General features: G+C 36.2%; 1 protein-coding gene across 3 annotated transcripts in view; it reads left to right on the forward strand.

The window, feature by feature from the left end:
• The first annotated feature begins 587 nt into the window (after positions 1–587).
• Positions 588–16093, forward strand: part of FANCI (FA complementation group I) — a 58638-nt gene continuing 43132 nt past the window's right edge. Inside the window, exons 1-6 of one of the 3 annotated variants that reach the window (XM_006198460.4) lie at positions 588–703; positions 3378–3480; positions 6637–6709; positions 14794–14924; positions 15358–15514; positions 15594–15651. In XM_006198460.4, the coding sequence (XP_006198522.1) occupies positions 3397–3480; positions 6637–6709; positions 14794–14924; positions 15358–15514; positions 15594–15651 (503 nt within the window). In that variant the 5' untranslated portion in view covers positions 588–703; positions 3378–3396. Of the gene's footprint in view, positions 795–3377; positions 3481–6636; positions 6710–14793; positions 14925–15357; positions 15515–15593; positions 15652–16093 lie in introns of all 3 variants that reach the window. The other 2 variants (XM_072950760.1, XM_072950759.1) reach the window with 2 other exon arrangements.

A 16093-nucleotide genomic window follows, 5' to 3' on the forward strand; every position in this document is an offset into this window, starting at 1 on the left:
CATTTCAAATTAATGATTTAAGTGCTTTTCTATGTATGGGACAATTCAAGAGTCTGGGTTCATTGAAATTATTCCTTAGACATGCGTTATAACTACCCAAGGGTCAATACATCCAAGGCACAGAATGTTTTGTGTTTTTCTCCATCCTGAATTCCTCTCAGGTATAATGAGGTGGGCGATTGCAGTGGCTAAGGACTTGATCCTTGTAGAACTGGAAGGGCAGGCAACATTTTTTTTCTTTTTTTCTTTACTGGCACCTCCACAAGCACAAGGAGTAGGAGACCTACTTCTGCCTTCCAGTCACTTCCAATGCAAAGACTTGCAGAGCCATCACTTGACTCATCCGCTCTCTCTCGTTGACTCTTTGCCCGACAGTACACAAGGAAAGCTTGACAGGGGAAGATACCGCTACGCTCAGTCCACACTGCGCATGCTCACTCTGCAGTACCAATTTCGAGTTTGCAGTGTGCGACCCCGCCCTACAGTAGGAACGTCCGAGGAGGCGGTTCCCCCTCCCCGTCTGCCTTAATGGTACGCCCCACGCGCACGCTTCTGGGCGGCGGAAGTGAGCCTTGTGGGGCGGGACCCGTTGCTCCGGGTAACGGAAGTGCGGCGGCGTTGAGTTGAGCGGGCATTTTGGAAGTTTGTGGCGACGTTGAGGCTGAGGTGACCGTGCAGAGTGGCTTCGCGCGTTGCAGGGCCGGTGAGACTCTGCCCCCGGAGGGAGCGGGTCTGGGAGGACACGAGGGCCACCGCCCCTTCTGTGCAGAGTGGCTTCGCGCGTGGCAGGGGCGGTGAGACTCTGCCCCCGGGAGAGGGCGGGTCTGGGAGAACACGAGGGCCACCCCCCCTTCTGTTGTGGCGTTCTGGTGTTTTCTTTTGCCCGGAAGGGTCGATGTGCCCCGCCGCCTCCCTTGACTTGGCTTTCATAGTTCCCTGCTCCCGGGGCGTGCTACGCTCTGAGTCCTCCTATTAAATTCTTCCTCTCAGTCAAGGTTCAGTTTCTCCTCCTGAGAAATTTCTCTTAACCTCGTTTCGTCTTTGTAGCTCAGTTACAGAGCACAGCACCAGCCGCCTCATTTTAGAGTTTATTTGTTATATTGTGTTTACTACTTGCTCTCTCAGGAGCCCCGCCCGAAACCCGCGCGGCTTTTCACTTTATTGGTGCTTCGCGGATCTCAGAGCGTCTTGACAGGGAATGTGCTGTGCACATAGGGACTTCATAGCCACTTACTTGTCTGTTACTCGCCTCTGGTTTTAGGACGAATTTAGCAAATGTACCTGCTGAAGTATAGAGTTCAGCATCTTCCCCTTAGGGTTGGACGTATTTTTTGGTCGGTGTACCCTACATCCTCTACTGTCATCCAGGCCCTAACCGGGTGGTAGGTAGGTGGTAGGTAGAAGTAATGAGATTTGGGGTCCGGAGCTGCACTGGCCTGGGTTTCAGTTCTACCTCTATCACTTACTAGCCGTCTAACCTTGGGGAAATTCCTTAATCTCTCTGAACCTCAAAAGATCTTCATCTAAATTGGGGTTAATAACACCAACCTGGTAGAGTTGATGTGAGGATCAAGTTAAAGTCTAGGGTCTTGCCCATTGTATGGGTTCAATAATTCATTTATTCAACCAGTACTTATTTGGTACCTATTTTGAACTGGGTACTGTGCTAAGTACTGGAGGTTCAGTGATAAACAAAACCAGACTTGGCCCTTTGCCTTGCAGAGTTTTTAGTAGGGTGGGAGATGTGGTTCTTAATCTAATAATTACAGATGTAATGTTAAAAGTATGGTGATGGTAAGAGACATTACAGTTGCCTTGAAAGTTGCCTAGTTTAACTTATACTGAGCTGCTAAGGAAGTGTGGCTTGAGCTGAGATCTGAAGGATTTGTATTAATTAACAAAAGATTGGTAAGCAGGGGATGAAAGGAGGGGCATTTATATTAATTCTGTAGATTGTTTTGGGTAGTATGGCCATTTAAACAATATTAATTCTCCCAATCCAAGAGCATAGGATATCTTTCCATTTCTTTAAATCATTTTTAATTTCCTTTATGTTTTGTAGTTCTCCGTGTATAACTGTAACCTCCTTTGTCAGGTTTATTCCTAGGTATTTTTTTTGATACAATTTTAAAAGGGATTTTCTTAAAATTTTCCTTTTCTGATATTTCATTGTTAGTGTAGAGAAATGTAACTGATTTCTGTATGTTAATCTTTGATTTCTGTATGTTAATCTTGTATCCTGCTACCTTGCCAAGTTCTTTTATTAGCTCCAGTAGTTTCTGTGTGGAGCCTTTGGGGTTTTCTATATATAGTATCACGGCATCTGCATATAGTGACAATTTTACCTCTTCTCTTCCAATTTGGATTCCTTTTATTTTTTTCCCTGATTACTATGGCTAGGATTTCCAGTACTGTGTTGAGTAGAAGTGGTGAGAATGGGCATCCTTGTCTTGTTCCTAAAATCTTCTTCCAGATTTTAGCAGGAAGGCTTTCAACTTTTCACCATTGAATATTATGTTGGCTGTGGGTTTGTCATGGATAGCTTTTATTATGTTGAGATATGTTCTCTCTATACTCACTTTGGTAAGAGTTTTTATCATAAATTGGTGCTGAATTTTATCAGATGCTTTTCCTGCATCTGTTAGGATGATCATGTGATACTTGCTCATATTGATTTGCATATGTTGAGCTATCCTTGTGTCCCTGGAATGAATACAACTTGATCATAGTGTATGATCTTTTTTATGTGTTGTTGTATTCTGTTTGCTAATATTTTTGAGGATTTTTGCATCTATATTGATCAACGATATTGGCCTATAATTTTCTTTTTTGGTTGTGTCTTTGTCTGGTTTTGGTAGCAGGGGATGGTGGATTCATAGAATGAGTTTGGGAGTATTCCCTCCTCTTCAGTGTTTTGGAAGAGTTTGAGAAGGTTTGGTATAAGTTCTTTGTATGTTTGGTAGAATTCTCCAGTGAAGCCATCTGGTTCTGGACTTTTATTTACAGGGAGGTTTTTTTTTTTATATTATTTCTGATTCTATTTCACTTCTAGTGATGAATCTTTTGAGAATGTTCTAATTTCATTCTTTTATATGTAGCTGTCCAGTTTTCCCAGCACCACTTATTGAAGAGACTGTCTTTTCTCCATTGTATATTCTTACCTCCTTTGGGGATACAACATTCTAATAAGAGCATTCTGGGGAATTCTCAAGAATATTTTGGTTTGGTCTACTCATACTACTTAATAGTCTTTAGCCTGTTGAGTACCCACTGTGTACATTGTACTAAGTGTGAAATAGTTAACAGATAGGAAGGGAAAAAATCAAACTTGTTTACTTCTGGAGGTCTCATCTGGCTCTGACATTTTTCTCTTACAGTTCCTTGATAAGTGCAACAATGGACCAGAAAATTTTATCTTTAGCAGCAGAAAAAACAACAGACAAACTGCAGGAATTTCTTCAAACCTTGAAAGATGATGATGTGAGTATTGGAAAGCATGTTCTGCCAAAAGCAAATGTCGAGCATGATGACAAATTCAAAGGACATGTTAGAGAGAAAAATTAATTCTGCCACTTTATTTACCCCTCTCCTTAGAAAACAAGGATTGATTGAAAACAATTCCTAGATGTAAAGAAATGGAGGAGAGAAAGAAATGGTCAACTTAAGGGCATTTGTGTACATTTATACAACTGTATAACATTTAAACAACATTTATACAACTGGATATATATAAGCAAATTAGTATACTTTTATAGTTTTTAGAACAATCCTATTTGAAGGTAATATCTATATTATATTGTTGATGTGAGACAGATTTCTTTGTTTTTCCCTAAAGAAGATAAATTTATAAGCAGTAAAATATTTTGAAATTATTAGTAAAAGTTAAAACCAACAAACTTTACGGTGTATCTTTACTGTAAGTGTATGATTATAAAATGGGACAGTAATTACCTTATATGTTAGGCTGTTTATTCTTTCTAATCTTACTCTTCTGATATGCTTCTCCTTTTTCCATAATAAGTGATCTCAGCTTATTCAGATCCCTGCATGGAAATCTCTCCTTAAGATTAACCTTAGACATTAGTATATGTATAATCAAGTTAAGACTGAGTATTATGTTTTTAAGGAGATTTTTATGTGCTAGTTTTGTGGTCATTAAAGCTAGGTGCATCTTAATATTTGTTATCTGATGCTAACTGGAAGTTGATGTAGGGATGTGCTCTGATTTTTTTTTTTTCTTTGAAATTATACAGGAATTGCTTTTGTGGCACTTTTTGAGACTGCCCATTGTATGAGTTCTAACTTGTATCATCCTGTAGAGAGTTTGGTTGAAACCAGCTATTTATTTGTTTATTTATTTATTAGAATTTAGATTTTACCTGCTTCCAAAAGGAATTTGAAGAGACTTTAACATTACACTATAAAATAAGATAAGCAACAATAAGAACTAGAACAAAATCTGTGATAGATGCTATGAATTACTAATCTGATTCACGCTTATCACAAAAAGAATTCCTATCTTCTTTTTTGTGAGGATGAAATGAGATAATGTATGTAAAGCATCTGATATTTAATAGACACTCAGTAAGCATCCGATAGACACTGAATGAATGTTATAAAAGTTCCTTCGGCTCTTCCTGTTTTTAAGTTTATTACATAGTATATAAACATTCAGACCATAGTAAAGTCCTGTTGATTCAAGCTTTTAAATATATCTTCAGTCTGCAGATCTTCCTCAACTTACAATGGGGTTATATCCCAATAAACTTATTTTAAATTGAAAATATTGTAAGTCGAAAATGCATTTAATACACCTAACCTACCAAACATCATAGTTTAGCCTAGTCTACCTTAAATGTGCTCAGAACACTTACATTAGCTTACAGTTTGGCAAAATTATCTAACGCAAAGCCTGTTTTGTAAAAAAGTGTTGAATATCTCATGTAATTTGCTGAATACTATACTGAAAGTAAGAAACAATGGTTATATGGCTACAGAATGGTTGTAAATGTATGTGTTGTTTATTCTTGTGATCTTGTAGTTGATTGCCAATCCCGGAAAAGATCAAAATTTGTAGTACACTTTATGCTTAATGCATATCACTTTCATGCCATTATAAAGTAAAAAAAAAAATCACTAAGTCAAACCATTATAAGTTGGAGACTGTACTTTTCTTCATCTTACAAAGTACTACAAACTAAGTAGCTTGAAAAATAGACATTGGTTTTTCAAGTTCTGGAGACTCTAAGTCCAGGATCATGGTGCAGGCCTTGTTGGTTCCTGCTCCTACTAAGGCTGTGATAACCTGTTCTGTGCCTCTTGCCTAGCTTCTGGTGGTTTGTTAACCATCTTTTTTTCTTTTAATGGCGGTGCTAGAGATTGAACCCAGGACCTTGGACAATCTTTGGCATTCCTTTGCTTGTATCGCCCTGATCACTGCCTTTGTCTTCACATGGCATTCTCACTGTGTATATTTTTCTGTGTCCAAACGTCCCTTTTTATAAAGACATTAGTCATACTAGATTAGGGCCCACCCAAATGACCTCAGCTTAACTAATTACACCTACAATGACCCTGTTTCCGAATAAGATCACATTCTAAGGTACTGGGGGTTAGAACTTAAACATACGAATTTGGGGTGGGGAGGGGACACAATTCAACCTGTAACATTTCCTGTGCTGTGACTTTGGTGTAGGCCACTATCATCTCTCATTTGACCACTGTAGCAATCTCCTAACCGGTTTCTCTATTTCACTCTTAAACCCTCCCACAGCCTATTCTCTATATAAGGAGTAAGACTAATTTCTTTAAAAAAAAAAAAACAACTATTTATCTTATCATTCTCCTCTTTTCTCATGAGTTACTTCTGTTGCACTTAGACAAAATCTGAGCTTCCTGCCATGGCCTATGAGATTCTTATCTGGCTCTTGCCCATTTCTCCAAACTCATCTTGTCTAAGTCTTCCTTACTACTTTTCAGCCAAATTGGTCTTTTTTTTTTTTTTCCTTCAAGTCATCTAATATGCCAAGCTTTATGCTCCCTTAGGCCTTTGCACATAACAATACCTTTATCTAAAATAGCCTCCTTTTTCCCTTTGCATAACTAGCTCTTTCTCATCCTCCAAGTCTCTATGGAAATGTTACTGGTACCTCAGAGAAGCTTTCTCACTGACTACTCTAGCTGAAGTTATCTCCCTTTCCTCTTGTCTGTCTCAGTCTTTTATTTGTTTCCCTTACAAATTCAAAAAAAAAATTTTTTCTGTCATTTTTTTCCCTCCTGCTCTACTGTAAACTGAGTCAAATTATCATTCATCCTTGTGTCACCAATGCCTAGGAAGAAGAACATCAAAGAATATTTGTTGAATGAATGTATATACCCCACAAGAACATAGCTCAGTACCTAGTGCTGATTAAATACTAAAAGTTTGTAGAATGAGTATATGAATAAATTTCAGTCTTGACAGCCCAGCATCATGTTAAGATCTACCCTGCTATATGTAAATAAATGTTATTTGTGATATGGAGTCTCTAAGGATATGGGCCTGAAAGATGAGTGTTTTTCATTTTGGGAGTTTAGGTCTTTCGGATAGAGTAATTGTTGCCAGGGACTTGCAGCTTTTTCTTCCTTTGATTGCAGCTGGCTAATCTCGTTCAGAATCAGGCAGTGAAAGGAAGAGCTGCTGGAGCACTCCTGAGAGCCATCTTCAAAGGTAATGATAATGGCACTTCTGTCTCTCTGGGTTCATTGGTATATTTGTTTACTTTTGGCACATATTGCTACTTCTCTTACTGTTTGAAGCCCCACTGAGAATTTTCTGTGTTTTGACGATTTTACAGAATCAACTAAAGCAGTAGTCTTTTGTCCTGTGGACTGAAATAATTTTACTCAAGGGAGTTGAAGTGGCTACCTGAGATTGTATTGCTGGTTTTGAAGCCTGTAAAGGATACACTTCATAAAATCCACTTTGGTTTACTTGTGCTTTTAAAATTGTGGAGAAGAGAGTAGCAATGTTTAATACTTAATCCATGCTTAACAAGAGGCTAGGGAGTTCTGGGTTTTAATGAAATGGAATATCTTAGGTGACTTATATAGAAATTCTTAATTCCCAGTGGGGCATATTTGTTTCCGTATCTTGAACAAGGGCCAGTTCTGCATTGTTGCAGCTTGTGACTCACAGTGCTTTTATAAGTTGTAGTAGAATAAAATTCTACAAGCAAAAATTAAAAGTGGCTTTAGACTCTTAGCAGGTTATTTTAACTTGGTTTCTTTTTCTTACACCCTCAAGTAAATTGTGTCTCTGCTTGCAAGGGTTCAAAAACACATCTTCCTATTCATGAAAAAACTAAAAATTGGTTAAGTGAACCTTTATGGAAACTTGCTAAATGACTGTTTATAGAAATATCAGAGAAAATAAAATAATGAAAGATTAGAAGCAGCTGCCTATATATATGCTAAGTGAAAGTAATAAGAGTAAGTGAAAGGAATGAGTAATTTATTTCTTGGGCAGACAAACTTGAAACAGATTATCATGGCTCCCTCTTCTGTAACTAACCTATTTTTACCTTATTTAAAAATATGAATTTGAAAATCCTTGTTTAAACGTAGTATGAATTACCAGTATTTGTGGAAACTACCTTGTAACCGTCCTGTTAAATTGATGGTGTAAAGGTTACAATATTTAGCTAGTGATGATATTTTTAAAAACTGAGGTATAATCCACATACTAAAAAATTCACCCTTTTTTAAAATTGAAAGCTAGTCAGTTTACAGTGTTGTGTCAATTTCTGGTGTACAGCACAATGTTTCAGTCATACATGAATATACATACATTTGTTTTCATATTCTTTTTCACCGTAAGCTGCTACAAGATACCAAATTTAGTTTATCTGTTTTATATATATCAGTCAGTATCTGCAGATCTCGAACTCGCAGTTTATCCCTTCCCACCCCTTCCCCCGATAACCGTAAGTTTGTTTTCTATGTCTGTGAGTCTGTTTCTGTTTTATATATAAGTTCATTTGTCTTTTGTTTTTTTAGGATTCTACATATGAGCGATATCATATGACATTTTTCTTTCTCTGTCTGCCTTACTTCACTTAGAATGACATTATCCAGGGCCATCCATGTTGCTGCAAATGGCATTGCTTTATTCTTTTTTATGGCTGAGTAGTATTCCATTGTATAAATATATCACAACTTCTTTATCCAATCATCTGTCAATGGACATTTAGGTTGTTTCCATGGCTTGGCTATTGTAAATAGTGCTGCTATGAACATTGGGGTGCAGGTGTCTTTTCGAATTAAGGATCCCTCTCCTCTGGATATATGCCCAGGAGTAGGATTGCTGGGTCATATGGTAAATCTATTTTTAGTTTTTTGATGACTCTCCATACTGTTTTCCACAATGGCTGCACCAAACTACATTCCCACCAATAGTGTAGGAGGATTCCCTTTTCCCCACACCCTCTCCAGCATTTATCATTTGTGGGCTTTTGAATGATGGCCATTCTGACTGGTGTGAGGTGATACCTCATTGTAGTTTTGATTTGCATTTCTCTGATAATTAGTGATATTGAGCATAAAAAATTCACCCTTTTAAAGTGTACAATTTAAAAAATCGAGATATAGTTGCCATCATACAGTTCATCCATTTAAAATATACAATTCAGTGGCTTTTAGTATATTCAGAGTTGCACATCCATCACCACAGTTTTAGAGTTGTTGTTTTTTTTTAATAAAACCTAGAAGAAACTGCATCCCTTAGCTGTCACCTCCCTAAACTCTAATCCACCCTAGCCCTAAGAAGTCATTCATCTACTTTCTGTGTATAGATTTGCCTATTCTGGATATTTAATGTAAATGGAATCATACAACATGTGGTCCTTTGTGACTGGTTCTTTCACCATAAGGTTACTAAGATTCATCTATATTGTAGCTTATATCAGTATTTCATTTCTTTTTATTGCTGAATGATACTCCATTGTATGAATATATTATGCTTTTCCATTCATGAGTTGGTGGACATTTTAGGTTGTCTACACTTTCTGGCAGTTATGAATACTGCTACAAGTTTTTGTGTAGACATATTTTTATTTCTCTTTAGTAAATATCTAATATTGGAATTGTTGAATCATGTGATAACTCTATGTTTAACTACTTGAGGACTGCCAAACTTTTTTCCAAAGCTAAATAAATATGCCAATTTCCCACATCCTCATCAGCACTTATTATTGTCCGTCTTTTTCATTCTAGCTATTCTAGTTGAATGTGAATTGGTATCTCATTGTGGTTTCGATTTGCATTTCCTTGATGACTACTATTGTTGAGTATCTTTTCTTGTGCTTACTGGCCATTTGTTTATCTTGTTTGGAGAAATGTCTGTTCACATCCTTTGACCTTTTACAAATTGGGTTGTCGTTTTATCACTAAGTTGTATTTCTTTATATATTCTAGATTCATGTTCCTTATTAGATACATGATTCACAAAATTTTTCTCCCATTCTGGGTTGTCTTTTCACTCTTTTGGTGGTATCCTTTGATGCAAAAAGTTTTTAATTTTCATGCCTTTTTTTTTTTTTTGTAGCTTGTACTTTTGGTTCTATATCTAAAACATCATTGCTTAATCCAAAGTCACAAAAATTTATAGTTGTGCTTTCTTTTCAAAGTTTTATAGCCTTACCTTTTACATTTAGATCTTTGATCCATTTTCACTTAATTTTTGTATATGGTGTGAGGTAGGAGTCCAACTTCATCTTACCCCATTTTCAGTAGTATAGCACCCATATTGAAAATCAGTTGCCCGTAAATGTGAGGGTTTATTTTTTGGGCTCATAGTTCTATTCCTTTGATTTATACATCTCTCCTTACGTTAGCACCACACCATCTTTTTTTTTTTTTAATTGAAGTATAGATGTTTTACAATGTTGTGTTAGTCTCTGGTTTGTAGCATAGTGATCCAATTATATACACACACACATATATATATATTTTCTTTTTCGTTAGAGGTTACTATAAGAAACTGAATACAGTTCCCTGTGCTATACAGTAGGACTTTGCTGTTTATCTCTTGTATATATAGTAGTTAGTATTTGCAAAAAAAAAAAAAAATCCCAAATTCCCAATTTATCCCTCCCTCACCTTTCCCTTCTGGTAACCATAAGTTTGTTTTCTGTGTCTGTTTCTGTTTTGTAAACAAGTTTGTTTGTGTCTTTTTTGATTCCACATATAAGTGATATCATATGGTATTTGTCTTTCATTTTCTGGCTTACTTTACTTGATATGATAATCTCTATGTCCATCCATATTGCTGAAAATGGCATTTCATTTTTAATGGCTGAGTAGTATTCCATTGTATGTGTATATACCACAACTTGTTTATTCAGTCATTTGTTGATGGACATTTAGGTTGCTTCCATGTATACCATCTTGATTAAAATAGCTTTGTAGTGGTAAGCTTTAAAACTGGAAAGTGTGAGTCCTCTAAACTTGTTTTTCTTTTTCAGGATGATTTTAGTTATTTTGGATCCCTTGAGTTTCCATATGAATTTTAAGATCAGCCTGTCAATTTCTGCAAAAATGGAAGCTTGGGTTTTGGTAGGGATTGTTTTGAATCTGTGTATGAATTTGAAAAGTACTGTTATTTTAGCCAGGTGCCAAGCTGTGTGCCTGTAGTCCCAGCTACTCGGGAGGCTGAGGCAGGAGGATTGTTTGAGCCCAGGAGTTCTGAGCTGTAGTGCCACTATGTGAATTGGGTGTCTGCAGTAAGTTCAGTGTCAATATGGTGACCTCCTGAGAGTTGGGGGACCACCAGGTTGCCTAAGGAGGGGTGAACCAGCCCAGGTCGGAAAAGTATTGCTATTTTAGTATGTCTTCCATTAATGAACATGGAACCATTTAGTTAGGTTCTCTTTCATTTCTTTCAGCAATATTATAATTTTCAGAGTATAAGTCTTCTACTTCTTTTATTAAATTTATCCCTTAGTATTCTTTCTGATGTGATTGTAAATGGAATTGTTTTCATAATTTAATCTTCTCATTGTTCATTGCTAGTGTATAGAAACACGATAGTCTTTTGTATACTGATCTCATATCTTGCGACCTTCCTGTACTTGTTTATTAGTTCTAATAACTGTTTCTGTTTGGTGGATTCCTTGGAATTTTCCTAAACAAGATTATGTCATCTGTGAATAAGTATAATTTTACTTCTTTTTCAACTTTGATGATTTTTGTTTATTTTTCCTACCTAACTACCCCATTTGCAACCTCCAGCACAGTGTTGAATAGAAATGGTGAGAGTGAACATCCTTATCTTGTTCCTGATCTTAAGGGGAAATCTTTCTGTTTTTTTGTTAGTGAGTATGATTTAGCTATGGGTTTTTCCTTCAGGTTAAGGAAGTTCCTGTCTATTCTTAGTCGAGTGTTTTTATCATGAAAGGGTATTGGAATTTTCAAATGTTTTTTTCTGTGTCTACTGAGATAATCATGTGGGTTTTATCCTTTATATGGTGTATTACATTGATTTTCATACATTGAACCAATCTTGTATTCTTGAGTTAAATCCAATTTGGCTATAGAGTATAATCCTTTTTATATGTTGCTGGATTCAGTTCACCAGTATTTTGTTGAGGATTTTTGCATCTATAGTCATAAAGGATATTGATCTGTAGTTTTCTTAGGATGTCTTTGGTTTCGGTATGAATAAAATATGGTATCACAGAAAGAGTTGGGAAATGTTCCCTCTTCTGTTTTTTGGAAGAGTTTGTGAAGGATTGCTGTTAATTCTTTAAATGTGTGGTGAATTCACCAATGAAACCATCTGGTTCTGGGCTTTTCTTTGTGGAAGAGTTTTGGTTGCTAATTCAGTTTCTTTATTTATAGATATGTTGAGATGTTCTATTATCTTTTTGAGTCAATTTTGATAGTTTATGTCTTTCTAGCAATTTATCCATTTTGTATAATTATCTAATGTATTAGTATATAGTTATTCATTGTATTCCCTTATTCTGTTTCTGTAAAGTTGGTAGTAATGCTTCCTCTTTGATTTCTGATTTTAGTAATTTGATTCTTCTCTCTTTTTCTTGGTCAGTCTGAAAGGTATTTCAATTTTGTTGATCTTTTCAAAGAAAAAGATTTGGTTTCCCATATTATATTGGATAGAAGTTGCAAAAGTGGGCATCATTGTATTTTTCCTTGATTTTTCTCTATTGTTGTTCTTGTCTCTGTTTCATTTATGTCTAACTTTACTTTTATATTCTTTTCACTTGCTTTGAGTGTAGTTTATTCTTTTTATAATTTCTTATGGTGAAAGATTGGGTTTATTGACTTGAGATCTTTCTTGTTTAATATAGGCATTTACAACTATAGATTTCCCTCTAGGCACTGCTTTAGCTGCATCCAGTAAATTTTGGAATTTTATGTTTTTGTTTTCATTCATCTCAGGGTATTTTTCTAATTTCTCTGTGCTTTCTTCTTTGACCCATTGATGTTTAAGATTATGTTAATTTCCACATATTTGTGAGTTTTCCAGATTTCTTCTGAGTTTCATTCCACTGTGGTCACAGAGCATAAATGGTAAGATTATAGTCCTTTTAAATTTATTGAGAACTTTTATGACCTAATAATGTGGTTTATCCTGAAGAATGCTCCATTTGCACTTGAGAAGATTGTGTCTTCTGCTGTTGTTGTTTGTAGTGTTCTATATAAGATATCTGTCTATATAGATGTTAGATCTAGTGTGTTGTTCAAGTCTGTTTGATATGGTATGGATCTGTTGGGTTTATCCTGTTTGGAGTTCATTAAGCTTCTTGAATGTAGAGTAGTGTTCTCATTACAACTGGAAATTTTTCGGACATTATTTCTTCTTTCTTCCCCCTTGTCTCTTTCCTCTCCTCCTGAGACTTTCATTATGTCTGTGTTGGTACTCATGATAGTATCTCACAGGCTTCTGAAGCTCTGGTCACTTTTTTTTATTTCTGTCCCTCAGACTGGATAATTTCAATTACTCTATCTTCCAAGTTCTCTGATTCTTTCTTCTACCAGTTCAAATCTATTGAGCCTCTCTAGTGGATTTTTCAGTTTAATTATTGTACTTTTTGATTCCAGAATTCTTATTTGGTTTTTTTTCATTATTTCTTTTTATTGATATTCTCTATTTGGTGAGACATCATTCCTATATTTTCCTTTAGTTCTTTAGACATGGTTTCCTTTTGTTCTTTGAACATATTTAAAATAGCTGATTTCAGATCTTTGTTTCATAAATCTAATGTCTTGGCTCTCTCAGGGACAGCTGCTGTTGATTCCTTTTGTTCCTGTGTATAGGCCATACTCTTGTTTCCCTGCATGTCTTACAATTTTTTTGTTGTTGAAAACTAGACATTTCAAATGATATTTGTGGTAACTCTGGAAATCATAGCATTCCCCTCCCCCAGATCTGTTGATGCTGATCTGGTGTTCCTTTTGTTTTTATAGTGGCTCTTCTGAATTAATTTTATAAAATACGTGTTGTTTGTTGTGTATGGGCACTGTTCTGTGTGGCCTCTGAAGTCTCTGTTTGGTTAGCTTTGTGGTCAGCTAATGACTGGGCAAAGATTTCCTTTAATGTCTGGAGCCAGTGAGTTTCCCAGCCTTTGCTGAGGGGCCCTGTGCATGTCAGGGGCACACCTTTAATTCTTAGACAGGTAGTTTATACCTCCTCCTTAGCCTTTCTGTGTAGAGCCTCAAGGTCAGCCAGACATGAGAAATTAGGGTCCTCTTGGGTGTTGCCTGGCCATAGACCTAGCCATATCCATGTGGACAGCCCTAAGTATTTACATGGCTTTCTAGATTTCCAGGAATATATCAGAATGTTTTAAAGCCCCCTGTGCACATATTCTCCAGGATTTCGTTTTAAGATTTTTGGTCACCTTGTTGCTTGCCCAACCTTTACTGCTGTCAAGGCAGCTGAAATAGTAATCAGTTGCAACTGATTTAGACAAATGCCTCTGATAAAAAGCTACTTGAACTGGGCAAGTTCTAAGTTAGGTCAAATAAAGACAGGCCTTGCTAGTGAAAATTTCCAGGGAATAGCCAGACAGGTCAGCTAGTGTTAGTTACCTGGGAATTGGTCTTTGATGGAGTTCCAATCATATTCTGGTGCCTCCAGAGTCTGCTGGCTGATGGCTTTTACTATGAGTGTGAACTGTTGATTTTAAAGACTACAGGGCTGGTGGAGGAAGTTGGGGAGGGGAATGAGGGCATGTTAAAACACTACAGAGCTTGCTATTCTTACTAAAGTTCAGCTGTTTATCTTAAATAAACTCTTCCTGGATTGTTGCAAGTCTGGTTAATTTCCAGAGTTCTGAACATGTTGGTTTTCACTATTTTTGTCAGTGTTCTTGTTGCTTTTATGGAGGAGAACATTTTCCAAAGTCTTTATTATTACTCTACCATTCCTGCTGACATCACTCAGTGATGCTGTTTTGAGGTGAAAGACACTTAATTTGGGTCACTGCATCCCAGAAAAGCTATAAGATATGTTAGAAGGTATTCCTTTTTCTGCACTATGAAATTATTTAAAAAAATTAATGACGTGTGGAAGTAGAAAAGGGTGATATTTCAATTTTCTGTATAAACTAAATACTTTTTCAGAGCTCCTAAATATTGCTGTTCTAAACACTATAGTAATCAATAGTTTGATAATTCTTTTCCTATATTCAGCTGCAAAGCTTTTTGTTTTTTCTGTTTGCTTTTCAACCTTGTAAGACTTCTTCCTTTTTTTCTTTCTTTGTTTCTGTACCACCTGTTTAAAACAATGAGGTTTCCCCTGTTCTGAGGAAGCTGGAGCTCTTAGGAGACTTAAGATATACAGTTGTTGTATACAGTTGTTGGAATCAGGGGATTTGCACAAAGAAGTAGCATCGGAAATCATAGGATTACTAATGTTGGAGGTAAGATGGAAAACAGAAACTTTTTTTGGTTTTGGGTGGGTTTTGAGGGGGTTGTAATTTGTTGAGGGAGGGAAAACTTAAGTGTGCCAAACCTAGCATAGTTCCTATTTATGAATAAGAACTATTATAAAACAAAATAGTTGGTGGATGGGCAATCACCTAGGTGTTTACATTACATTTCTGGTATCATGGACATGTATCTCTTTGAGCTGGCATATTGGAAAACATGGGGGAACTGGTGGAGGATTCTGACCTTTGAATTCCTTTACAATTATAACTTTATACCAGAGCAGAATGATTCCTTGGATCACTTGTAGGACCAGTTCTGGGTTTCAATGCCAGTTTTGTTAGTTCAGCAAAAGACCATTTCTTAGAAAGAGATATCAAATTTAGATTTCTGTGTAACTTTTTTTTTAATCCTGTGAACTTTTAGGTTCACAGTTTTCCAGGACCATTGTTGATTGAATTAGCCAATGAGTTTGTTGGTGCTATCAAGGAGGGCAACCTAACAAATGGAAAATCTTTGGAGCTATTACCCATCATTCTCACTGCCCTTGCTACCAAAAAGGAAACTCTGGCTTATGGAAAAGGTAATTTTCTTCCAATCTTAGTGGCTTTTTCTCTCTTCACTTAATCGAATTTATTTCTCAATGTATTTTATAATTCTAGGTGAACTGAGTGGGGAAGAATGTAAGAAGCAGTTGATTAACACCATCTGTTCTGGCAGGTGAGTCTTTCTCATTAATATGTAGAACTTTCTCAGGACTACAAGTGACTGAAAAAAGAATTACCATTTATTGCAGGAATTTAGATCACTGAAGTTTTTTTAGTCCACTGTATATATAGATATAGATACAGAGTCAGTGAAATAAAGAGAATACTAAGTTATATAATACTGTGATTACACTTCAGTATATTAAAAAGAACCAGAAGGGAATACCCAAGATTATCTTAGCCAGAGATAACCACCACTTTTTTGGTTCCTTAAATAAGATCTCTTACAGAAATAATTTTAGGCATATATCAATCAGCACGTGTATATTTATCCATTTATTTATTTATTTTTAATTACACAAGAGTTTATTCATTACACATTGCAATATACCTTGCATTTTTCATTTAACACATCTGTTACCTTAGTGCAACTCTAGGTTATAATTTGTTTATCT

Source organism: Vicugna pacos, chromosome 27, assembly GCF_048564905.1.
Source record: "Vicugna pacos chromosome 27, VicPac4, whole genome shotgun sequence".
NCBI classification, from domain to species: Eukaryota; Metazoa; Chordata; class Mammalia; order Artiodactyla; family Camelidae; genus Vicugna; species Vicugna pacos.